Source organism: Sminthopsis crassicaudata, chromosome 1 (assembly GCF_048593235.1).
Source record: "Sminthopsis crassicaudata isolate SCR6 chromosome 1, ASM4859323v1, whole genome shotgun sequence".
Classification (NCBI taxonomy): Eukaryota; Metazoa; Chordata; class Mammalia; order Dasyuromorphia; family Dasyuridae; genus Sminthopsis; species Sminthopsis crassicaudata.
The window spans coordinates 87,538,932-87,565,294 of record NC_133617.1 but is presented as its reverse complement, the minus strand read 5'-3'; the positions used below and the strand labels follow the sequence as shown (position 1 = coordinate 87,565,294).

General features: G+C 34.7%; 1 protein-coding gene across 1 annotated transcript in view; it reads right to left on the bottom strand.

The window, feature by feature from the left end:
* The window catches only part of COL22A1 (collagen type XXII alpha 1 chain), a 578,696-nt gene that overhangs the window by 507,696 nt on the left and 44,637 nt on the right, over nt 1-26,363 (bottom strand). Inside the window, exon 3 of the mRNA XM_074264749.1 lies at nt 19,222-19,788. Coding sequence (XP_074120850.1) covers nt 19,222-19,788 — 567 coding nt within the window. The remainder of the gene's footprint in view (nt 1-19,221; nt 19,789-26,363) is intronic.

The window sequence follows — 26,363 nt, the reverse complement described above, 5'->3', positions numbered from 1 at the left end:
GTCTTTTAACTCTGTTGCTTCCATTACTCTTTTCCCCAACCTTTTCTTCCTTCTCTCTTTCCCTTGCTTGTTCCCTTCCCCCTTCTTCTTCATTCCTTCCTGCCTACCTCCTCTGTGGTATGAGGATATCTGTCTGTCTGATTTAAAGTTTGTTGTTTCAGAACAGAACATTCAGAGAAGAGGATTCCACAGTTGTGCCAACCTACTTATTCTTCGCCCCAGTGGGCAACATTAATAAAAAAGCCCTAGGAAGAATCTCCACTGAGCTTAATTGGGACAATTTCCCCCCAAAGCAAACTGTCCATTTGTCTAGGGGGTAGTAGAAAATACAGAGAAAGGGAGTTTGCTAGTTACATATAGCCTTAGGTTACCAATGACTAATACCCCCACTTAGCAATACCAATATCCCCACTTTGTGAATGTGGAACAAAATCATAATCAATCTACATATAGACAGAGTAAAAAAAGACTGAAGCTGGAAAAAACTACAGGTTCTCAGATAAACTACTATAATACTATTCAGGAAGCTGCTACTTATGGAAGCAGCTTGATTCCCAATTCGCCTTAAATATATAATGCAACAAGCATGTGATTAGCAAGCCAAGGTGCATATTACTTAAAGCAGAATTTTCTATAATCTCAGTTCTTCTCTTTGTTTCTCAGTTTCCTAATATATAACAAGCTCTCAAATCTGTCCTAACTCTAAAATCTTATCCTCTCCCTTCATTTTTTAAAAAGAATGTTTCAATAATACTTTTTATCTTAATGGCACTGTCATGTCCTTCCCTTTTCCATAGAACCATCCATTATAACTTAGAATATAAAAGAGAAAAATACAGTTCAATTAAAACTTTCCAACACATAAACCATTTCCAATATTATACAGTGTTCTCTGCCTATAGTTTCCTATATCTGCAATGAAGGATTAGTGGAGGGTACATTATCATATGTGTTCTTTGTGGTCAAGCCTGGTTGTGATTTCACAACTTTCAATCATGTTTGTTGTTCTTCCACTTACATTTTTGTAGTTACTGTCCATATTTTATTTTTGGTCTTACTTTGCCTATAAATAAATAAAATAAGCCTATCCACAGCTTTCACATTTTAAAGCACATTGTTATATAATTGCATTCACATGCCACAGATTGTTAAGCCATTTTTATTCTTACAAATTTAATTTAGTTCTTAATAAATATCTGTTATAATGCAAATCCTTTACTGTGTTGGCCACAGGTGGTAAAAAGGAAAAAAAAAAAAAAGAAAGAAAGAATATCTGTCTTCAAAATGTTTCCATTCCACTGAAAGGATTTAACCAGTGCTGTGCTGGTAATTTTTTAATATATGGTTTTCCAAGAACACATGGGAAACTTTTAAGTTTACCTTGTATTATTAATGTTTTCTCTATCACTTTCTTAAGATTAGACTACAGCATCAACAGAACAGTAACTCAAGACCTGACCTGTGATATTTTCCAATGTTTGAAGTATTAATGCTTATACTGAAATTTTATAATGAAACACTATCCAGCAAATACACAGATAAATAAAAGGTCATTTGGTTTAGGAGAGAGCAGTAACAACTGGGATGATCAGTGAAGGCTACCCAGGAGAAATGACATCTGAGCTGAGCATTGAAAGACAAGGATTCTGAGAGGCAAGGAAAGAAGAAGAATGCATTCCAGCTTGACTGGATGGCATGCAAATGACTGAAGAAGGAATGTTGAATTCTGAGAACAGCCAACAGTTCAGATTGGATACAATATAAGTAAGAAAAAAGTATGAAGTTCATTTATAAAAATAGCTGGGAGTCAAATTATAAAAGACATATCTAATGAATTTGAATTTTATTCTACAGATAAAGGAAACTTGTAAAGATGTTTGAAAAGACAAGTGAAATGTTTAGACCTATGCCTTTAGAAGATTACATTAGCAGTTGTGAAAGAGAGATTTTAGAGGAGAGATTGGAGGAAGGGGGACCAATTAGGAGACAAATTATAGTGGTCTAGAGGTGATGACGATTTTACTTGGTAATAGCTTTGTGAGTGGTAAGAAGTTGTCAACTGTGAGAAATATTGCAAAGGTAAAGCTGACAAGATCTGGTAATTGATTGGATGTGAAGGATGAATGAGAAGAAAGAATCAAGATGACTTTAAGGTTATAAAGTTGGGCAATTGAGAGAGAGGATGACAGCATCTTCTAAAAAAAAAAGAGGAATCTAAGGGAGATTTTAGAAAAAAAAATGACTAGTTATATTTTGGACACTATATTTTGTGCTACTAATAGAGACATCCAGGTGTAAATGTGAGATTTTAGATTACAGGAAAAAGATTAGGGCTGAATGCATAGATGCAGGTATCACATGCAGAGATATATTTATTCATTAAGCTTATGTTAACTGATGAACTCACCAAGGGGAAGAATATAGGAAGAGAAAAGAGTCCCCTGGTCAGTGACACCATGAAAGAAAGTTGCATTTACGAGGTGATATATGATTATGAGGATTAGTTTCTTTCTAGACACTGGCTGACAGAAGTGATTCCATGTTGGACTTTGGAAGTTTCTACATACCCAATAACTAGTTTGGTCAGTGACATTTATGTTAAGAATACAAGGTTAATAAAAAGTGTTTCTGATAAATGTCTAATTTCTAAGATATATAAGGAATCATGTTATATTTATCAGGAAACAAGTCATTCCCCAATTGATAAATGGCCAAAGGATATGAACAATTTTCAGATGATGAAGTTAAGGTAATCTATAGTCATATGAAAAAATACTTTAAATCACTATTAATTAGAGAAATGCAAATTAAAACAATTTTGAGGTAGCACCTCAAATTGACTAAAATGAAAGGAAAAGATCATGAGAAATGTTGGATGGGATGTGGGAAAACTGTGATATTAATGCATTGTTGGTGGAGTTGTTAGATGATGCAACCATTCTGGAGAGGGAACTATTCCCTAAAGACTATCAAACTGTACATACCCTTTGACCCAGAAGTACCAATACTGAGTCTGTATCCCAAGGAAATTATAATGGAGGGGAAAGGACCCACATGTGCAAAAATGTTTGTAGCAGCTCTTTTTGTAGTAGCAAAGAATTGGAAAATGATGCCCATCATTTGGGGAATGGCTGAATAAGTTGTGGCATATGAAGGTAATGGAATATTATTGTTCTATAAAAAGTGATTAACAAGTTAATTTTAGAAAGGCCTAGAAAGATTTACACATTTAAGATGTAATAAAATATTTCATAAAATAAATATTTTAAAAATTAAATTGAATTACAAAAGTCTTTAATTTCATGCTGATCCAATGAAAAATTATTGAAGATGTTTGTTTTGGGGGATGCCTGGGTCAAGGTCTCAGGCAAGGAGATTAATTTCATAGCACTGTCAGTGTAACCTAGAGAGGGGTGAATAATCAAAATGGAAAGGTAAATCAACTGTAAATCTCCTCAAGTTTCTGTATCATAGAAGATGACTATAGCAACCATAAATTAAAATAGAAACCTGTAATATTTTTTTCAAAGAAATTAACTCTTCATGCACCAATAAGAGAAATAAAATACTAGTTCATATTTCTATTGCGCTTTCAGGTTTGCAAAAGTACTTTCCCCAAAACAACCCTATGAAGTCAGTAGTGTATGCACTAATAAACCCATGTAATAGTTTATGAAAGCTTAGTCTCAGAGTGGGAAGGAACTTGACTAGTTCACATAGTCAGTCAATGTTGAAATTAAAATTGCTCTGTTGTCTTATCCTAGAATGTGCTCACTGGTTGGAGTCTCCTAGCCCAGCAACATCCAACCATAACTGTAACTCTCTTACCATGAAATATCCTTTGGCAAGATCCATTTCCTTCTGAGTTCCTCCATTTTGTGGAGAGATCAGCTTCACAAGCTTTCAACCTCCTCCTACTTCTGAACCTAACTTCCAAATTTCACGCCCTGATATTAGGTTAATTTCTGCCTCTCCCTTTTTGGCTCTTGTTTGTGTGTTGTCTTTTCCCATTATAATGTAAGCTTTTGAGGGCAGGGACTGTCTTTCTTTAAATGATTAATATATATTTGAGTATTTAGTAAATGTTCCTTCCTTCTTCAAAGTTCTAGGCATAGCAATGTCAATTCTTTTAAAATTCCATGCATCTAGGAACACCAGTTTAGATTATACTTCTACAAAACTTTTCCTTGATTCTGCCAGATAAAAGTGATTTCCTTCCTTTGTTTTCTCAAGGCATTTTATCTGGACCTCTTCTCTCTGTTCTAATTGTCTTTCAAAAATACAAAACAAACAAAAAAACATTCAAACTTGTTTGAGTTAATGTTCTTCTCCTTAGATTATAATCTTCTTGAAAGCATAATTTGTATTGACACTGAACATAGGACTTGCACATAGCAGATGATTAATAAATGATCCTTAAGTTAAACTGGATAATTTGATTAAACTCGATCTTGAATTAAAACCAATAGCCCTTCTGGGCCACATCTCCAAGAAAGGAACCCGTTTTTTTAACCCTACTGTTGTGGAAAATAATAGCTCTGCACCAGAATTTATTTGCCCCAAACTGATTTTTTGGCTGCTATACAAACCACTAGGCAGGGAAAACACCACCCTAGCTGATGTTCATTGAAATAAAGACTTTAAATTTCCTTTAATGAGCTCCAGTCTAATCTCCATTAATATCTTCTAATCAGCACCAAATGTGGTCATTTCCTTTCTATTTCAATGTATCCTTCTGTGGTTTAGGTGACTAGTTTCTTAAAAGACTGTGCCATTAGACTGAAGATTTTGGTAGGGCTTAACAAAATGAAAGAACATGAGCATGTCCTACTAATAGGTTGAGTCTACTATGTAAGGAGCAATCTAACTAAATGTTGTGATCACAAGAAGATTGTTCCATACAGTATGGATTCTTTGATGATGCTAAGTAATGAAACTTGATTCTACCACATAATTGCTGAGGTGACCTTGAAAAAGAAATCACTCCCTATTTCTGGATCTCTAATTTGCTACCTTTAAAATGACAACTTTGGATTATATGACCTGGAAGATCCCTTCCAGATCCCCAGCCCTGAGGTCATAACATTAGGATTGGTGAGAGTTTTTCTTCCATAGCCTAAAGCAGATTCATTTTTATCACATGCCTCTGACAATCCCTGCATCTGAAATTCAGTGGATGAGAGTTCTCCCATAACTAATCCATTGGACCATAATCACCTTCATGCCTTCAACCAGACATCCCAGCTCCTTTGACCTTACTACTTTTTACTCTTTATAACAAGACCAGCTCAGGACTACTAAGCAATACCTCTCCAGACATATTTATTATACCTCCTGCCTTTCAACAGATTTCCTGCTCTGACCCTGTGTCCTTCTTCTGTCCAAAGACCTTGTCCTAAGCTTGCCCACAATTTGGGATATACTCACATCAAAGAATCTCTCGCTTCAATGATCTGTGTGTCATTTGCCAAGAGTCCTTTAGATTTAAAAGCATTTTTTTTTTCCTATTCATAGGAATACCCTGAATCCTAAATCCTGGATATTTTCCTATGATTGACCCACAAATGACGATTGAACTAATAAAGGACACAGGAAGTTGAAAGTAAACAATTCTTGTAAGCAAGAAAATTTTTGAACAGCTCTGTAATTAAAATATAGAAGTTGGATAAAATAACATGTTCATAAATCCTTTATTAACCTCAAATACCATATTTTTCTTTTAAAATAAAATGGACAAAGGGGAGAGAAAATTTGTGATTCTGTCAGTAAAGAAAACTTTAGATGAAAAAAACTTCTACCAGTACAAATTATAGGTTTAGAATTATAAGGATATTAGAAATTTTGAGTCCAGCACCATCATTTTCTAATTTAAAAAATTGGAGTATCTATATCTCAAAGGCAGAATTTGAATCCAGGTTTCATGATTCTTAGTTAGGCTCTTATCCTCCACATTCTACCACAATGCTTTTCTTGAGATAAAAAGATTAAAGCCATTCTCCAATTGATAAATGGTCAAAGGATACAAACAGACAATTCTCAGATGAAGAAATTGAAACTATTTCTAGCTGTATGAAAAGATGCTCCAAGTCATTATTAATCAGAGAAATGCAAATTAAGACAATTCTGAGATACCCCTACACAACTCTCAGATTGGCTAGAATGACAGGGAAAGATAATGCAGAATGTTGGACAGGATGTGGGAAAACTGGGACACTGATACGTTGTTGGTGGAATTGTGAATACATCCAGCCATTCTGAAGAGCAATTTGGAGCTATGCTCAAAAAGTTAATACTGGGCTTATATCCCAAAGAGATCTTAAAGAAGGGAAAGGGACCTGTATATGCAAGAATGTTTGTGGCAGCCCTCTTTGTAGTGGCCAGAAACTGGAAACTGAGTGGATGCCCATCAATTGGAGAATGGCTGAATAAATTGTGGTATATGAATGTTGTGGAATATTATTGTTCTGTAAGAAATGACCTGTAGGATGATTTCAGAAAGGCCTGGAGAGACTGACATGAACTGATGCTGAGAGAAATGAGCAGGACCAGGAGATCATTATATACTTCAACAACAATACTATATAATGATCCATTCTGATGGAAGTGGCCCTCTCCAACAATGAGATGAACCAAATCAGTTCCAATAGAGCAGTAATGAACTGAACCAGCTATACTCAGCGAAAGAACTCTGGGAGTTGACTATGAACCACTACATAGAATTCCCAATCCCTCTATTTTTATCTGCCTACATTTTTTTTTTTATTTCCTTCACAGGCTAATTGTACACTATTTCAAAGTCTGATTCTTTTTGTACAGCAAAACAACTGTTTGGACATGTAATATATATTGTATTTAACTTATACTTTAACATATTTAACAAGTATTGGTCAACCTGCCATCTGGGGGAAGGGATAGGGAGAAGGAGGGGAAAAGTTGAAACAAAAGGTTTTGCAATTGTCAATGCTAAAAAATTAACTATGCATAAAATTTTTGTGAAAATTAAATTAATTAATTAATTTTAAAAGAGAGATAAAAAGATTATATGATCATCTATTCCATGAAGAAATCATAATTTTATAGATATAGGAGCTAAGGATGAAGCCCAAAGAGAAACTACTTGCATAAGTAGTGATATATAATAAATGAGTGATAGAGCTAGATTAGGTTTGCTATATCCTTTGAGTCAAAGTCCAAAGTACTTTCCAAAGTAACTTGCTACCTAACTTTTTAACAAAGTATTTTATCAATGTTTATATCACATCTTGCTTGACTTTCAAAGCTCAAAGCCTAAGAAGACAGGAATATATATAATGATTGCTCTCATTTCAAATCTTACCCAGAATCCTTCAAAGACAAAGAGGCATGCATGATCACTAATTTAAACTTAGAAGAAATCATTCAATTGAATCCTCTCATTCTTAGATTAGAAAAGTTCATCTCAGAAAGGTTAAGTGCATTAAAAAGGATTTATAAGGCAAAATTCAAAAGTGAGTCATTCTGATTCCATGTCCAGAAGTCTATACACTAAATAAGGCTATCTCTCAATAAATGAGCACAGCAGGGAAATGAAAAAGGAGATGATCAATGATTAGAAAGTAATTTCCCCCCCCCTATTCATTGCCTCACTTTATTATTTTAGTTATGAGAGCAAGAAAAGTTTCTCCCTTTCCACCAACCCTCCCACACTTCTCTCTCCCCGCCTCGGCAGTATTTGTCATCAATTATGTAATGATACTTATGAAAAATGCAGGCTTCAAGGGTTTAAAATGTGAATGGGCAGCTGGAAGGAAGCTGGAAAAAAGGATGAACACCCACAGAGGACTCATAAAAACTTAGCTTTCTAGAATAATTTCTACAACCACACATGCTAGGGGCAGGAAGTGAAGTGGAGCCTTGTCATTCCCATTACCTCCAAAGTTCCCAGGGTGCATATTTGCAAGGATAAGATCGAATTCCAGAGTGACCTGTTCCTGGGGTTGTACAGCCAATGATTCCTTTGGGTTTACTCTTGGCTAGGACTTAGGATGACTGAGCCTGAAAAGCCAGCCAGATGTCAATTGAGAAACAGCTGGTTAAGCACTCCCTCTTAGAAAAATCCAACTGTTGCAGAAGGGAAGACAAAAACCCAAGTAGATATCTGGGATTGGTTTTTGAAAGGGAGAAATGGAATCAACCCAACTGCTCTCATCATAACTGTGGCAGAATGCCATGCCTCAGGCTGTTGTCTCTGTCACAGCTGAGAACTGGCACTGGATTGGGTCCTAATAGGGAAAGGTCATTGGAAGATTCAGGAATTCTCTTTTCCCCCCCACTAAACCAACAATCATTTATTAATTATGTAAGTTTTGATCCCTGGGGAACTTAAAAGAAAAAGTTGAATAATGCTTGCCTTCAAGAAGCTTACATTCACAGTTTTTAAAGTAATGAATTTGAAGGTTGAGGACCTATGTTCAAATTCTGACTTTGCAACTTACTATTTATGTGACATTATTAAGATACTTAATTAACCTTTTTATGTTTTATTTCCCTCAAATGTAAAATTCAGGGTTGGACTTTCCACCTTCAAACATTTTAAATTACTAGAAAGAATAGCAGATGTATAAATACTATAAAAAGATCACAGCAACATCTGGCAAAGTGTTGGCTAGCCACAGACACCCTGAGATTTGTAATCCCCCTCCAGCTAAAGAAGAAACAGGAGAGCAGAGGTCTTTCATGTAAAGCTTATAGGGGGAGATCCAGCAATTCTGGTCATTGATCTGCCACTGTAGGATGCTGAACAAATTATTTTGAAAGTCTGGGTCTCACTTTTCCTCCTCTGTAAAATAAAAAAAATTGGACTAAAATAATCCCATAGGTTCCTTCTGGTTCTAATGATCTATGATTCAAATGCCTATTAGAAAGACTTCTTCCTACAAAAAAAAATGAACTTTATTGGGGTGTCTAGGTAGTAGTGTGCTGGTAAGTATTTAACAGCTTTGGAGGGTGAGGGGAAATATCGGCATTATTACCATTATCTTTTTCTTTTCTCTTTTTTTGTAATTGGGGCTAAATGACTTATGGAGGGTCATACAGCTAGGAAGTGTAAAGTGTCTGAGGCTTCCTGACTCCAGGGCCAGTGCTTTATCCACTATGCAATCTAGCTGCCTCCTTCATTCAAAGACAAGAGACAAATTAAATGCTATACCTGCAGCCTCTGTTGACCTAAAAAGGGCACTTTTTTATTGTCTTAAGTACTGTCTGACACTTCATGACCTTTTTGGAGTTTTCTTGGCAAAGATACTAAACCAGTTTGTCATTTTCTTCTCTAGTTCATTTTACATATAAAGAAACTGAGTCAGAGTTAAGTGACTTGCAATAAAAGAAGATCAAAATAATTTTTCAATTGGATCCTAAAATCACCAAGATAGAAGCAAAGTCAAAACTTAAGGGGAATGCCCTGGAAATAAAGGGCTCTGAAGAAGTGTGTATACAAGGACTTGCTTGGGACTTGTGAGTTTCCTGTTACTAGAGGTCTCCAAATGTTGAAAACTATGTCATGATGTTTTTTCCACCAAATATGGGCTGACCTCTGAGGTCCCTGACAATTCTGCTTTTTAATGGAGGTGTCTGGGTACCCTACAGATTTAGGTTATTGAATCTGGCACCTTACAACATCATTCCTCACACCCTCCTCCTTTCTTTAGTCTCTGATAATGAGCAGACCCTTCTTCTTGTCAAGGTCAACCCCTTGATACACAACCCCTTTATAATATGCCACACAGTGGGGAAGGGGAGATAGGAAAGACCACCTGTGGAAATGATATTTAAGATGATCTTTGAAAGATATTAAAAATCCTAAGAATTTAAGATAAGAAGGGAAACCTTTTAGGTATCATATGCCTTCTGTGTAAGCTCCTCTCCATACTAAACATTACCCAATCTTTCAATATATTCTCAATAACTAGGGATGCCAATGCTTTTATCATCCTAATAGTATTTTTCTGGATAATCTTCAAATTGATGTAATATTCCTAAAATATACTCTTGCAAACTGGATATGGTCTAATAAGGTGTTATAGAAAGGCCAAGAAATCTGTAACCAAGACCTTTAGGAAAAACTACAGATACTGAAATTTTTTGTTTCTCATCCTTTGACAAGAATCTCTTATTAGATAATATTATACATTATATGCATACTATGCATATTATAATATAAATATAATAAAATAATAATGTTCAATGAGTAGATGAAGTCTACCCCAAAGATACATGGACCATATCTAACAATATGTCTAGGACCAATTCCATCTGCTATTTTCCTACTTTGTGAAACAAGAATATTATTACTGCCCCTACTAGAAGCTCCTAGATTATGACAACCCTTTAAAGTCCCAACATTTAGCACTGTGCCTACCAGACAGTAGGTAATTAGTAATGTGTGTTGACTTAGCTGTACTGTACCATGCACATTGCCACCTCAGAACAAGAGTCTTCACCTTTTTGATCCATAAAGTCATAAAAATGGAAATATGGAATAGGTCACCTAGACTAAAATCTTTATTTTTAAAGACAAGGAATCTGAGGATTAGATCAGGGAAAATGAAGTGTCAATGCCATATAGCCAGTGACTGGCAAAGCTCTGACTGGAACCTAAGACTTTTGATATCCAGAAGAATTTTCTTTACAATATGCCTCAGTTATCCAACTGTTAATTGAGAACATACATATATAATGTATATAGTAACATATATAGTGATATAGAAATTATATAACATGCATAACATACTATATATAATATTATATAATATATTATTATATATTATATATGTTTATATTTATCTGGATTCATGAGTCATTTCTTTAGCAGACTATTAATTCTTTGAGGGTTAGAAATGTGTTTCGATTATCCTGTTTCCCAATTAGCATCTAAAACACAGAGTTTTTAAAAGTTTGAATGAATAAATGCAATAGATGGCTTTATAGGATTTTGGAGGATACATATCAAACTACATGAGTATAATTTAGACTTTTACCAGGGTATGGTTCTACTAGGTTACACCCAGCAGAAAGTACCATTGATCTCCAGATGGAGAATAAAAATACCACCACTCTTATCTTTGATTTAGTGTATTTTCCTAAGTACAAAACCACAGACATCTAAGTGGTTCTTTTTAAACTATGTTTTCTGTTTTATTATTATTTTTTATCATTTACATTCCACTTTGGCCCTTGGATCCACCCATAGTGAATGGCTGGGTGTGTCACTTTTGTGGCCACAAGTTTGAAGATACATGTTCATAAAAGGATTTTTGGCAATCCTCAAGAAGGCATTTGCTGGAAATAGCTTAGGGAAGTGGGATAAAAAAGAGGTAGACTAGTCAGAGAGGGATGTTAGGAGATGTGTTCTTAGAGGGAGGTCTCTGATGCCTGTATTCATCTGGAAGCTTAGAATTCCTTTTTAAATTTTTTTTTATTTTATTAATTTTATAATTATACAATTTTTGACAGTATATATGCATGAGTAATTTTTTATAACATTATCCCTTGTATTCATTTTTCCAGATTTTCCCCTCCCTCCCTCTATTCCCTCCCCTAGATGACAGGCAATCCCATACATTTTACATATGTTACAGTATAATCTAGATACAATATATGTGTGTAAATCCAATTTTCTTGTTGCACATTAAGTATTAGATTCCGAAGGTATAAGTAACCTGGGTAGATAGACAGTAGTGCTAATATTTTACATTCGCTTCCCAGTGTTCCTTCTCTGGGTGTAGTTGTTTCTGTCCATCATTGATCAGCTGGAAGTGAGTTGGATCTTCTTTATGTTGAAGATATCCACTTCCATCAGAATACATCTTCATACAGTATTGTTGTTGAAGTGTATAGTGATCTTCTGGTTCTGCTCATTTCACTCTGGAAGCTTAGAATTCCCATGCCAGCATCAACCCTAAAGAAACCCTTCAACCACAGAGAAAAACATACTTCCCAAGAGCTCCATTTTAGCCTTATTTGCTAATTTTTTTTCAGTTCCTATGGGATAAAATTATTGCAATAAGTTCTTATTTATGCCTAGAAAATAATAATAATACTAACTAGTATTTATATAGTGACTACTATGCACTGGGCATTATGCTAAGTACTTTACAATTATTACCTCACTTAGTCTATGTTAGGCATTGTTCCATTTTATAAATATGGTCTTTTTGATCCAAGGATCAAACAATCCAAAGACATAGGTATTATTATTATCCTCATTTTATAGCCAAGGAAATTGAAATATACTGAGATTAAATGATTTTCTCAAGGCCACATAGTAAATATCTGAGGCTGGCTTTGAATTCAGGTCTTCCAATTCTAAGCTAGCATCCTATCTACTGCACCATCAGGAACCAATGAACTGATGTTGTAGACATATATTAGAAAAGAAAGCATTATGGATTCCCAAGTTTATGGGCTGGCTAGCTGGTATTACTATGAGAAGATTGTTTCACTTCTCTGAACCTCAGATTCTTCATTTCTAAAAGACTAAATGATCTTCATCATCATTTCAAGCACTAATATTCTATGATCTTAAATGATATGTTCTAAGCTTCCTTCTGGCTTGGAATTCTGTTTGATGTTCTAACATTTTGAATTGTCCCATTCAATGTTCTGAGATCCCTTCTAGTACTAATATTCTGTTTTAAGATTTAAAATAAATTCCTATTCTGTTCCACCTTTCTTTGTTGTAAGGTAACTTTTGCCCTGTTTGATATGATTCAATAAAATTTGAATGAAAGAAGCAATGAATTTGGAATGTCCCACTGATTTCCTGCTTTGTTTCTCCCAGTCGTACCACATCCAACACAAAGCTAACAGATTAATCTGGCTTTCTTCCCTCTATTTTCTTTCTCATAAATCTTCAGTTTTTCCCTATGTCTAGAGCCAATCCAGAATCCCTCCTCTTTGCATCCAAGATTCTCCCCAGTCTTCATAAGGTTTGTCTTCTCTTAACTCCTTGAGTACAGACTATTTCTCACATCTCTGTATCTCTTTTAGTATTTTAACAATACCATTTTTGACAAATATTTGTCGACTCTGTGAGAGACGAACTAGGGTTAAATTTCCACAGACATTTAAAATTCATTTCCTCAGAAATCATGAACAGAAAATGCTTAACTGAAAAGTTACCTTTCCCCAGGATGTTGTAAGCCTCAAGGAAATGTAAAATATTAAGTATCTCTGACCAATGAGCGTTCAGGAGGAGACTCACTTGGTAAGAGGTGTGTGGTGAGGTAGCCTGAGCAATGGATTAGAGATGGAGATAAGGAAAATTCATAGGCTAGTAAAGGGACAAGCTAAACTAAAGGATTTGTTTAAGAAAAAGCAAAGGTATATAAGGATGAACAGGCAAATTGGAGTCCGACTGTATACTTAAGTGAGAAATCTGTATTTTATCCTGTAGGTAATTGGGAGCCACTGAAAAAATTTCTCATTTTGAGAATTAACAATCAGAATACTTGTGCATTATGAAAATTAATCTGGAATGCATGTGAAATAAATTGGAATGAAAAGAGCCTATAAATTGGAAGAGCATCTAGGAGGCATTTTATATTGTTGGCAATGGTCATTTAGCCACTGGAATTCTTTTGGATAGAGCTCTATTAAAAATACAGTTTACAGCAAATCTGCCCCACTCTCAGAACTATAGGGCAAGAAAGCTTGTAACTGATATAAATAGTATTGTGATAGAATATACTAATGAGAATGAGGACATTATAAAAAGAAAAAGAGGAAAAGACTCCAGGCATGGTCAGTCTTTGATTCTCCCTATTTAAGTAGAGAAGTCAAGAAGAAAAATTAAGAACTAAATAGATAAGAACAATAGGGTAGTTAGAAACTATGATTACACCAAAGTTCTAAACCCATTTTCCTGGAAGGAGATTGCTATCATCAAAAGAAATGAAAAATTTAGAGAAACTGAAGGTTTTAGATGACCTTCAACATTAAATTTAAGATGCCAATTGTATATTCAGATGATAATGTCCAGTAGTCAGTTGGAGGCTAGTATATAAGGGAATGATTTGTGGTGGGATAGGAAATAAGATGAGTTTGGAGTGGGGACCAGGACCTGAGAATTCATTAATATGGGCAACTCCCATTATAAATATTCTCACTATTCACAAAGATTAGTTAACTTGTCTGAAACTTGTCTTGAAGCATTATTTTAGAGTTTCTTGCTATGTCAAGTGATTAAATGCCTTGCCTGTGGTCCTAAAGCTCCCATTTGTCAAGAGGAAATGCTTGACCAAAGTCTCCCTATCTCCAAGATTGACCTTCTCCACTACACTACAGTTAGGGCTAAATGAATAGATTTGGGAGTCATCTGCATAAAAAAGCAAGTTCTTAGCTAAGAGATTGACAAACAGTAATTACTTAATGCTTTTCTTTTTCACTCATTCATACAGGCAGTAAACAGATGAATCAAAAATTTAACTTAGTTTCATCAATCAAAAATATTAAGTACCTAATATGTGCCAAGACACTGTGCTAGCTGCTAGGGATAAAAATAAAATAAAAATAAAAGTCACTGTGCTTCCATTCAGCAGGGAAGGCAATGTGTATATAGCAGATACTGAAAGTAATTACAGGATAATTTTGGTAGGGAGAACACTAACATTAGAGATGAAGACTGTTCATATTGAAGGTGTCATTTTAATCAAATTCTGAAGGAAAGAAGTTCTCAGAAGCAAAGGTGGGAGTACAACCTAGGGATGTGATACAGAAAGTTCAAAGGTCCAGAGATAGGAGACAAGGTGCTGTATAAAAGAAACAGCAGGGTTAATCTTCTTGTATTTAAGAGTACAAAAAGGAAAGTTAAAAAGCTAGGTTAGGGCTGGATTGTGAAGAGTTTTAAAAGCTAAATAGAAGAATGATGACCATTTAATTCTCTGAATCCAAATCCAATATTTATTGTAGTTCATGAACAGGCTTCTATAACCCCTATGCTATAGTATTTGCTACAACCAGGGTGTGAATGTGCCAATTTGTATGTATTTCTATGGCTACACTGTCCAAAAACAGGGTTGGTCTTAGCTCTTTGAATCAGAGCTAAGTTGCTAATTCAATTCAATAATTATTGAGTGCTGACTACATGTAAGGTTCCTTTAGCTCAGTAACACCAGCCCTCACTTATTGACTAATCTATTGGCCAGCAATGCTGATGTCTAATAATGAAATAAAGTTAGAGACTCCTGAGAAATGAGCCACAATTTGGAAATCAAAGCTGGGCTTTCTCAGGGAAACAATCGACAAAAATTTTGATCTGAAAGATCAATAGCTAAAAAGGTATAATGATGTTGGGAATTCTCTACAGATATAGGGTAGGAGGAAAGCTACCTCAACCCAACAATGAACATACTCAAGTTAGAAGGTGGAGGGTATTTTTAGCTGTTGGGAAAGTCCACATATCAGAGGGTTTTTTGTTTTGTTTTGTTTTTAACAATTATAAACTTTAAAAATGTTCATACCACCACAAGACAGCCTACAGGTGTGGTTAACTCAACTGCAACCAAAGACTAAGGGGCACTGATCCTTAATCCCTAAAACCCATGGGGCATTGCATTCACTGGAAAGCAAATCTGAATTGACTGAGAGACAACTGCTATCCCAGGCACTGTTGGCCTGTAGAATTTACCACTAGATAAAATCATTTAACTGGGTGAAACAAAGGAGAAAGTACTCCCAAGGAGAGATCAAAGAAAGTTTCACTTCATATAATTGCCATTAGGATCAGGTTTCAGCATCTACAAGTTCTGTTTTTCAAAACTGAGGGAAGAAGCCCTCAATATTAACAAGGCTTATTTCTGTAGTCCTTTAAGGTATTTAAAGTAGCTTTTCCAAAGCAACCTAATGAGATTGTACAATAAAGCAATGAAAGTAATAGCACTTATACAATAATAATAATAGTAAACATTTATATAGTGCTTTATGGTTTACAAAGTACTTTACAAATATCTCATTTGATCTTACCAACCCTAAGAGGTAGGTGCTATTATTATTGCCATTTTACATAAGAGGAAATTAAGGAAATCAAGGATGAAGTGATTTGCCCAGCATTACATCACTATAGTTGTCTGAGAAATAATTTGAAGTCAGATCTTCTTGACTCTAAATAAAACACTCTATTCATGCTAGTGCATGAGCTCAAAAGTGGTCTAGAGAATATAGTAATGGTTCTGGAATTAGAAATACCTTTGTTCAAATTCTGCTTCTCATATCTATTACATGACTATGGATGAAGTCACATAACGTTATCTGAGCCTCTCTAAGACCTAGCTGCTAAAGATAGATGGGTTTTAGTCTCACATCAACAAGTTATGGATTTAAAAATCCCTAATCGGGTGATATTTTACAAATTAAGAAACTGAGGTCCGGAAAAGTTAAATGACTTTTCTGGATTCCACAGCTCTAGATTGTTACAATAGGTCTCCTGATTTCAAATTATCTCTTTGTTAAATATGCCATACTTTCTCTAAAACAGCAACAACAAAGATCCCTACTACCTCAGTGTATCTGGTCTAGAATACAGAGGGGGATAGTAATTTTCAGAGAAAAGCAAGACAAAACTGGTCACATATCCTTTCTGTGTATTATTGGAGAATTATTTTGACCGTATTCCTACAATATGTAATTCATTGCTGTTAAACCTATGTTTACCACAATGAAGAAACTAGGAAAATGAAACCTTAGATTATATTATCATGTCAATTTTAGTTTGAGGCTTCAGAGAAAACTTGAACCTTCATAACAATTCTGACAAAGTTTCCTTAAGGCAAAATTATGTCAGGGTGATGGAAAAAAAAATCCTTTACATATTATATTCTTATATACACTCTCATAAAAGTTAAAAAAGTAGTTCCATTATCCCATGTATCATTTAAAGGCATAAAAGTTGAACAAACTTAGTGAAACCATCATAATATCATACATCCCTTGAGGAAACAAAATGAACTCTATAGGTAAACTAAATCAGATTACAGATTAAACTACATTTAAAGAATTCACAAATTGGCTGATTAAGAAGGAAAATTTATGTGTAACCAAGGAGTCAGGAATAGTTGAGATTCTTCTCCTGGTTTTTTACTGAGAAATATTCTCATCTAAAATTTTTTTTATATCCCATGGCATAGGTCTCGGTCAGGTGAATGTTAACCAAAATATATAGAAGGAATAAGAAGAAATCAAAAATTCCCATAACATATGTATCTATACCAGATGTGCCTATTTGTAAGAACAGAATTTTTCCTGGACAATCTGGTGGGATTCAAGGAAGTTTAAGAAACAATAGCTGTATCTTAAATATAAATTTTCTTTCCCATTAGACCATATGCTCTTAAGGACTGCACTGGATATAAATAATATATAAACATTTTGGGTGCTAAACACTAGACTTGTGATTCCAATGATAAAAGAAACTCCTTGGTCAAAAATTCCACTCCACAATTGCAGGTTAACACCTTCTTTTGCAATCTTGAGGAATTACCTAAAACAAATTAAATTATTTGCCAAATTCAACAGACCTGAACCCAAGATAACTTGTTTCAGAGGCCAGACCTTTCTCCTTCCTATACCATGTTATCTCTAAAGTAGATATTTATTCAACTGTATTAAATTAATAGAAATCTGTCTTTAAGGTCTACTTCCAATTTTATAATTCCAAGTCTTCTCCCATTCAGGCTATTCCTCAGCTACCTAGTATACTCAAGATATCCGTTGGCTGCTAAGAGTCTCAGGATAATGCCACACTATCTTATTCAGGTAGTAGCCCATGTTATAGACCTTTCCCTCTTACTAATAAACCTTATCCACCTCAGGTATCTTTTCTCTATGCCTCTAGTAGTGTTGTTTGTCTTTTGTTTTTTTTCTGGGCAGATATTAATTAATTTGCCTGAGAATAGCAATATGTAGAGCTCTTAAATAACATGCATACATTTTAATGTGGATTTCTGAATATGAGAACTAGTCAAATTCATCTCTAATATGTGAGCTAGAATTGTGAGAGATTTTTAGAGCTTCAAGCATCTTCAAGATCATCTGCTAAAAGAGGGAAAATGACCCACATGTACAAAAATTGTAGCTGCTTTTTTTGTGGTAGTGAAGAATTAGAAAATGAGTAGATACTTATCACAGACTCAAAAAAATCACCTTGTTTAACCATGAGTTTTGTAAACAGAAATTAAAGCCAGGTTATGGGAAGTGACATTCAAGGGCTTCTTAAACCTTTCCACACAAGAAATTTTTATGTGACCCTAGGTATATAGGTATATAAAATAGGTATACAAATCAAACACTTTTGACTTTTGACAAAACTTGAAATAATTAATGCTGCTTCAGTTCCTGTCATCCACAGACTTTAATATCACTTTATCTTTGTAAATTTTTTTGTAGAGGAGCAAACTGAATACTATAACTGCTACTAATTAGCTATGTGACTGTGGGCAAGTCTACTTTGAACTTGTAAACTTAAGATCATAAAACTAGCTTCAAGGCTTTGAAAACCATCACACAACACTAAAAAATGCACAGAACATTAAAAACGTGATTTATTGTTTCTTCTAATATGATTTAGAGTTGAAAGAAACCTTAGAAATAACATAATTCCAGAATCTATGACTAGTGATTTCTGTCCTTGAAGCAAAAAGAGTTGTTTTATGGTTAGGAAGGACTTGTGCACTTGTGCATTGTTACCATAGTAGGAAGGGAACACTCCCAACAAAAATGGTAATATTTCTATGCTAATGAATAGCTAGCCACTTCTAGAGAAGCATGAAAGCTTCCTGGGCTTGTCTACTCTTGGACAAAGTAGATACTGTCAGGGCCCTCTAAATGTTGATGTCCTGGGACAAAACTGTTCATTCTGCCCTAGTTAGTACTTTGCCTAGCCTAAAACACTGGTTTTCAGATAAGAAAATTGAGACCAGTGATTTGTGTTCTGTATATGATCACACTAGCAATATATAAACAGACAAATGGCTTAAATCCTTATTCTCTTATTCTCTTGACTTCTCATTTTTCTCCTGAAGTGTAAACTCCATGATGGCAGGGACTGTATTTCATATAAATTTTCTATCCCCCAGCAATGAACATAGAACTTTGAATATAATAAGAGCTTAACAGATCTTTCTGGTGAGTTAAATCAGAAGGAGTAATATTTCACAAGATACAGATAAAGCAAAGAAATGTTCTACTTACTTTCACAAAGGCGGCGTCTCAACTTCCCTCGGATCTTATCAATGGCATTAAAATCTGAGACATGGAATACATGGGCTGACTTAGGCTCAGAGGCAATTTCATCAAGCTCTTCCTTCAGTGCTTCCCCAACACCAACAGCAAAGATCCTGATTCCAGCATTGTGAGCAGCTGTAGCTGCATCCAAAACAATATCTTGACTCCTTCCATCAGTCAAGAGGATAGCGACCTTCTTAATGACTCTGTCACTTGGTCTGCCACCGGCCTCTTTGGAAAAGCTGTATGTGGTTATGTAGCGAAGAGCATCACCAGTATTGGTATTGCCACCATGATAATCAATGTTCCGGGCAGCTGTTTTGACTTCTTCTTGAGTCCAATACTTCCCAAGTTCAAATTCAGTGATGGTACGGTCACTATAACGAACCACACCTACTCGAGTCCTATCTGGCCCAATCTCAAAGGTCTCTACCAGGTTGGCCACCCACTGCCGAACTTTCTCAAAGTCATCTTTGCCCACGCTGGAGGAAGTATCCAAGATAAATACTAGATCATAGTGGACATTTTTGCAACCTGTAGAAATAAAAGAAAGTGAAAATTATAATAATAAAAATAATGATTCTCTAAAAATTACAAGTGAGTTGCATCTATAGACAAATATAGACATCATCGATAGACATCATATAGACAAAAAATAAATCATAGGCACTGATTTAGAACAATGATAACAGAAATAATTTGTATCACTTCAAGATTTACAAAGGGTATTTTTCACAAGAATCCTGTGTGGTAAGTAGCACAAAAGATTATTACTTCCATTTTACAGTGGAAGAAATGGGATCAAAGAGATTAAATATTTTTCCATAAGGTTTCCTGGATTATCATCTATATCATGCCCTGTAATTGTGATTGTCCTCCCAAAGTTCTATCCTGTACCTCTTCTCTCTGTCTCTCTGTGTCTCTGTGCTTCTTATTGCCTCTGTGTCTCTCTATTACTGCAGTCCAGGAGAAAGTGTGATTGAGAGCTGTAACTAAAGACAATACATTTTTATTATTCCCCACAAACCTATCCATCTTTCAAATTTTCCTATTTCTTTGAAGGTATATTAGCCTTCAAATATATTATACCACCTCAATATCATCATTGACAATTCACTCTCACTCATATAGCCAATCAGTTGTCAAAGCTTGCATCTCTCCCTTTCTGTTCATTCATGTAATAACCATCACCCCAAATTCATGTTCTCAATCATCTTTCTCCTGGACTACAGCAAGAGACTACTAATTGGAGACTCTATCTCAAGCCTCTCCCCATTACATTCCATCTGGCACTGCCAAAGTGAATTTATAGATTGAACCATGTTACTTCCCTTCTCAAAAAAGTACACAAACAACAACAACAACAAAAAAAAATCCCTTCAAGTGGTTCTTTATTATCTCTAAAATGAAAAAATAAACTCCTTTGCTTAGGGTTCAAGGATTTCACAGTTTAAGCCCAACTAACTTATATATGTCCTTCCTCAATGCTATTGTTAGCCAGACAAAGTGCTTCACCTATCTTACTCTATGTAAACATTGGCCATCCACCATTTCTGAAAGACTTTCTTTCACTCTTTGAATCTATGATTTCCTTTAAGTCTTAGTTGAAACCCTGCTAATTACATAAAAATTTTACTGATATCCCCAAATATAAGTACCTTCCCACCGAAATTTTCTTGTATCTAATTCATTTTCATTCTCTCATTCTCTCATTCTCTCATTCTCTCTCTCTCTCATTCTCTCTCTCTCTCTCCCCCTCCCTCCCTCCTTCCCTCCCTCCCTCCCTATCTACTTATGCTGTTTCCTTCAGCTGGGCTGTAAGCTTCTCAAAGGAGAGATTGTTTCATTTTTATATTTATACCTCCCTTGCTAAGTATATGGTAAGTTTGGATAAGATTTATTGAATGATTGAGAACCCTAACCCTTACACTAAATGCTCACCATAACCCTAACCCTTATTCTAGCCCAATATTTATTGAGAAAAACAGTTCTCAGGAAGACATGAGAGCTGTCTTCATTTTCAGAGGGCTAGCACCCAGAAGAAGGATATGACTTGCTATTCTTGTTTCCAGAAGGAAAAATCATAAGCAATGTTTACAGATGTAAAGAAAATTTTCTGAATCATAAGTATTTTTCAAATGATAGTTTTTAATCAGTGGGACTTTCAAATGGTGCCGAGGAATCTTGTACATTCCTGTTCAAGCATCACTTGGAATAGGTGGGCTCTAAGTATTCTGTCAAATTTGAGATGCAATGATAATTGTCACAACAAAAACTAGAATCTAAGTCTCCTAAGTCTCCTGCTTCCAAGTAAAGACTCAATCCACTTTTAAGGTCAAATATGTTAGGAAGAGTCTGCTTTCCCCTCTGCCCTTTATTGATTAGCATCTTATTTTAGGAATAGAGTACCATAAAGACAGCTCACTAACTTGATACAATAGAAAAGATATATATATATATATATATATATATATATATATATATATATATATATATATATATATATATATATATATATATATATATATATATATATATATATATATATATATATATATATTTGTGGTCGAAAGATCAGTGGGTATCAATCTAGGAGACTTGGGTTTCATACAGCTCCTATTTGGTGTTTTCTCTCAAATTATGAGAATAACCTCCTAACTAGTTTTCCTGCTTCCAGTCTAGCAATCTCTCCCCTCTCCAATCTATCTTTTATATAACTGCTAAATTTTTTCCCCAAATGCATATGTCTGATCATGCCATGTTCAAAAGCCTTAAATGGACATCTTTCCTATGTGACAAAAATGTCCAATCTTAAAATGAACATGTAAGAACTTTCATAAGCTGATTCTGTTCTGCTCTCTTTTTTCTCTTCTCTTTTCCTCTCTACCTAGATTCTTTCTGTTGATGATTTTATCAGTTGTCAGGTACTAATGACCATTATTCTTAAATCTATATAAGCATCTCTCATCTCTTATGAATTCCTATTTTCTGTCTTCATATCACTACTAAACAACATTATCTGAATAACTTGTAGACATCTCAATCTTAATATACCTTAAAGAGAATTCCTTAGCTTTGCTCTCTCTCTACCTTCAGTAGAAAAACAAAAATAAAAACAAAACAAAACAAAACAAACAAACAAAAAAAACTAAAGTCCTACTGCAGAGCAGAATTCTTAATAAGGAGTTCTTGCTTAGATTCCATCTAAAGATACTTGTTAGTTAAAGTCTTAATTATACTATTGTTCACCCTCCAAACAAAAATAGCTTCAATGCTGGATCTCTGAGAGACTCCAATGTTCATTCTTTTCTGTAGCCTCCACATTCCAAGTACCAGCAACTGAAAACCCTCAAAGATCTTTTGTGGGGGAAAAAAAAAAGACTCTTGACAAAGCCCAGATGAAATTTCAGTCCAGCAGGGGGATCGAATTAGAACAGGGTTTCTTACTTTGGGGTCTATGAACTTGTTTTTAAAAGTTCAATAACTGCATTTCAATATAGCTGGTTTCCTTTGTAATCTATTTTGTTTTATACATTTAAAAAACATTATTCTAATAAGAGATCGATAGGGTTCTCCATTTGGCCACATGGGTCAATGACACAAACCAAAAAAGTTAAGATATCAGACCCTGATAATCTCAAATTGATTTGTGGTGCTTCCCATCAAAAGTTATCGAATTTGAGGCTCTTAAAATGTCTTAGTCGGAACCAGATGAAAATAGAACTGGAAAATGTTTAGCAAAATAAATTTTAAAAATACAACACAGGTTAAGTTAATTTGTAGTTAAGCCTATATGCTGCTCTTAGTGATTTGTTTCTTTTGAGTTAATACCACTGCTTTAAATTGCTAACATTCTATAAGTCTAATATTCTATGTTATAAAGTTCCTTATACTCTGGTTCCTATTTTATGTTTTAACATTCTATACCTAGGGTCCCCCAGCTATTAATTTATGTTAAATTTAAAATCAAGAAACATTGGAAACTCACTTTTAGTTTTTTTATTTAAAAGATTATAAATTTTAACATTAATTTAACATTAACATAAAAAATTTAACACTAATTAAAATTAAATGTTTTCATTCCATTTACATGTAAATAAATGAATTTCAGTTAATGAAATGTTACTACGTCTCATTACCTCTAAATTTTGATTAGTTGAGATAGAGCCTTAACTTGCCTAGAATAAGCCACCATATTCTTAACTGACCATTTCCAAACTAAGCCACCTGTAACTCTTGCCATCTTTCTCATTCAGTTGACACTAAAACTCAAATTCTGTGCCTGGCACTCCCAAATTCCAAAACCAGGCCACCAGACATCTTAGGTATTTCTTTCCCACTCCCCATATCATTTTCTATCTCCTTTTAAAATGATATCTTTCCATATTAGAATTTGTACTCCTCGAGTACAAGAATTTAAGCTCCTTGCTTATTTATATTTATCTCTAGTATTTAGCACAGTACCTATACCTGGAGCATAGTGATTGATTTTCTTTCATTCATTCATTGGTTCATTCTTTCATTTATTTGTGCATTCATCATCATCTTTATCTATTCTCATTCACCTTCACTTTGTCCAGTTGTACTTATGCTCTCCTACTTTCCTCATATCTTTTCATAAGAATATCTTCATATTACATATTTTCATACTTTTATACTGTTACTTCATTATAGTATTCCTTTATATGAATACACAAGAATCTACTCAATTACTTTCCTATTATTAGACAATCAAGTTGAAACTAGTTTTTGGCCATTTCAAACAATATTGCTACAAAATTCTTTTAACAAATAGCTTTTGCCTTCCATAACATTCCCAAAGTATATGCCCTGAAGTTGTATAATTGGGTTAAAAGATAAATTTTTACAACTTTAATTTCTATAACCAGATAGCCTTCCAAATTGATATTACTACTTTTCAAATCTGCCAGCAATGGACAAGTGATTGCTTTTTATCCTTATGTTTATTGCTTTTAATTGTTTTTAATTATTAATTTATTATGTTAAGTGATAGGTTTGCTTTAATTTTCATACCATTTTACTAAAGGGTTTTAAAGAACTTATCAAATGTTAACAATTGTTTTGAAAAGTGTCTATTTACCTATAGCTTTTAAAATTTATACTTAGATACATATTCATTCTAAGTAAATTCCTTTCTTAGCAAAGCTGATCCGTGGAGGCAGCCCATCCACAAAAGGATTCATCTCTTTGGATTCTGTTTGCCCAGATGTGTTGACTCAAAAAATTCCTTAATAGATTTATCTTTAACGCAGAAGGTCACTCTTTTGTTCCTAGGAGTACTTAATTTTTTTCTTCTCATTTGGGGTAATTATGCCTGAAAGCCAAAGAAACCCTAGCCAAAGGCATTCATAGCAACAAAGGCTTTCATGTTTAGGGGGCCTTACCCAAGGTAATCCACATAGTTTTCAGTACAATATTACTGTAAATTAGAGGAATCAAATGGATTATATGCATTAAAGGAAGGAGTGAGATGAAGTGAAAAGAAGACTGACAAGAGAGGGGACTTAGCTCTAGTCCTTATTTGTTCACTTGCTTATATATATGACTCTTGAAATGGCATTTTTTCCATCTATAAAATTATATGGTTGAACTGGAAGACTTCCGAGATCTTTTCCAAGCTCTAAGACTCTGTTTGGGTTGTCTCCCATTGATCCTGGCTTGCTTGCTGTTTTAGGAAGCTCTGTTCATTCAATCTACTAAACTGTATTTTACTGGCTGTTCTAGGCCTGGGATTCTCCTTCTCCCTCTTTGCCATGTTCTACCTTCCCTGGTTTCCTTCAAGTGTCATATAAAATCCCACCTTCTAAAAAGAGAAGGCTTTAATAGTCTTCTTTAAGGCTAGTTTTTCTCTTTCTTGATTATCTCCAATTTATCTTATACTAACAATTGTACATAGTTATTCAATGTTGTTTCCTCGCTTAGATTTGAGCTTTTTGTAGATCAGGGACTGTATTTTGCATTTTTTTTTGTATCCCCAGCACTTAGCATTGTGCCTGGCACATAGTGGTTAATCAAAAAGCATTCACATGTCTGCTATGTGCTTCACATTGTTCTATGTGCTTAATAAAAGTTTGTTGACTTCTGAACTACCTGATAATACTAAAGAAACAGCTATATAACAGCAACAAACATTTATTAAGTGCCTACTATGTGCAGAATACTGTGCCTGGTGTTGGGAATATTAACAAAGATTTTAGGAAGAATATGAACCCTTGTCTTCATGTTGCTCAGAGCTTTCAATGTATCTCTTAGGTCAGAGGACCTGGTTCAGATCTTTCTTCCATATTATCTATGTGACCAGGGACAAATAATTTAGATTTCTTGGGCCCTTATCCATAAACTGATGTTGAACTAGAAAGTGTTAAGTCTTGGATCTAATGAGGACATAGCACAAACTCAAGTATCAAAAACATATAATATTCAAAAATAAATTCATCAGAGAAGAACCAATGAGTCTGAGAGGAAAGGTCCTTATCAAGCAAGAGGAAGAGGTAGGCTTACTAATGGAAGTTGCCTTTAGAGTTGGAGGGTGTGAAGTTTTCTCTTTTTGCAGACTGGAAACTAAGGCTCAAAAAGTAGAAGTTATTTACCCATAGAGGTGTAGGTAGCAAGTGGTATCAATTTGATTCTGACCTGGTGTCTAATGTAGTACATATACCACGCTGAATATTAAAAGACTGGCAGGAAACTGGTGGGGAAAGCTAGGAGGCACAGTGGAAAAAGTGCTGCGCCTGGAGTCAGGATCTCTCATCTTTCTGAGTTCAAATGTGACTCAAATACTTACTAGCTGTGTGTCTCTGGGCAAGTAACTTAACCCTGTTTGCCTCAGTTTCCTAATATGTAGATGAACTAGAGAAGAAAATGACTAACCACTCGAGTACTTTTGCCAAGAAAATCTCAAATGAAATCATAAAGAATTAGATTTAAAGTGAACTAACAAAGGGATTTCGTAAGAATAGGAGCACATGCTACATATCAGGTACATCCAGAGAAAAGACACAAGAGTGAAATGGAAAAATGACACATACACACACACACACACACACACACACACACACACACACACACACACATATATATATACCCAT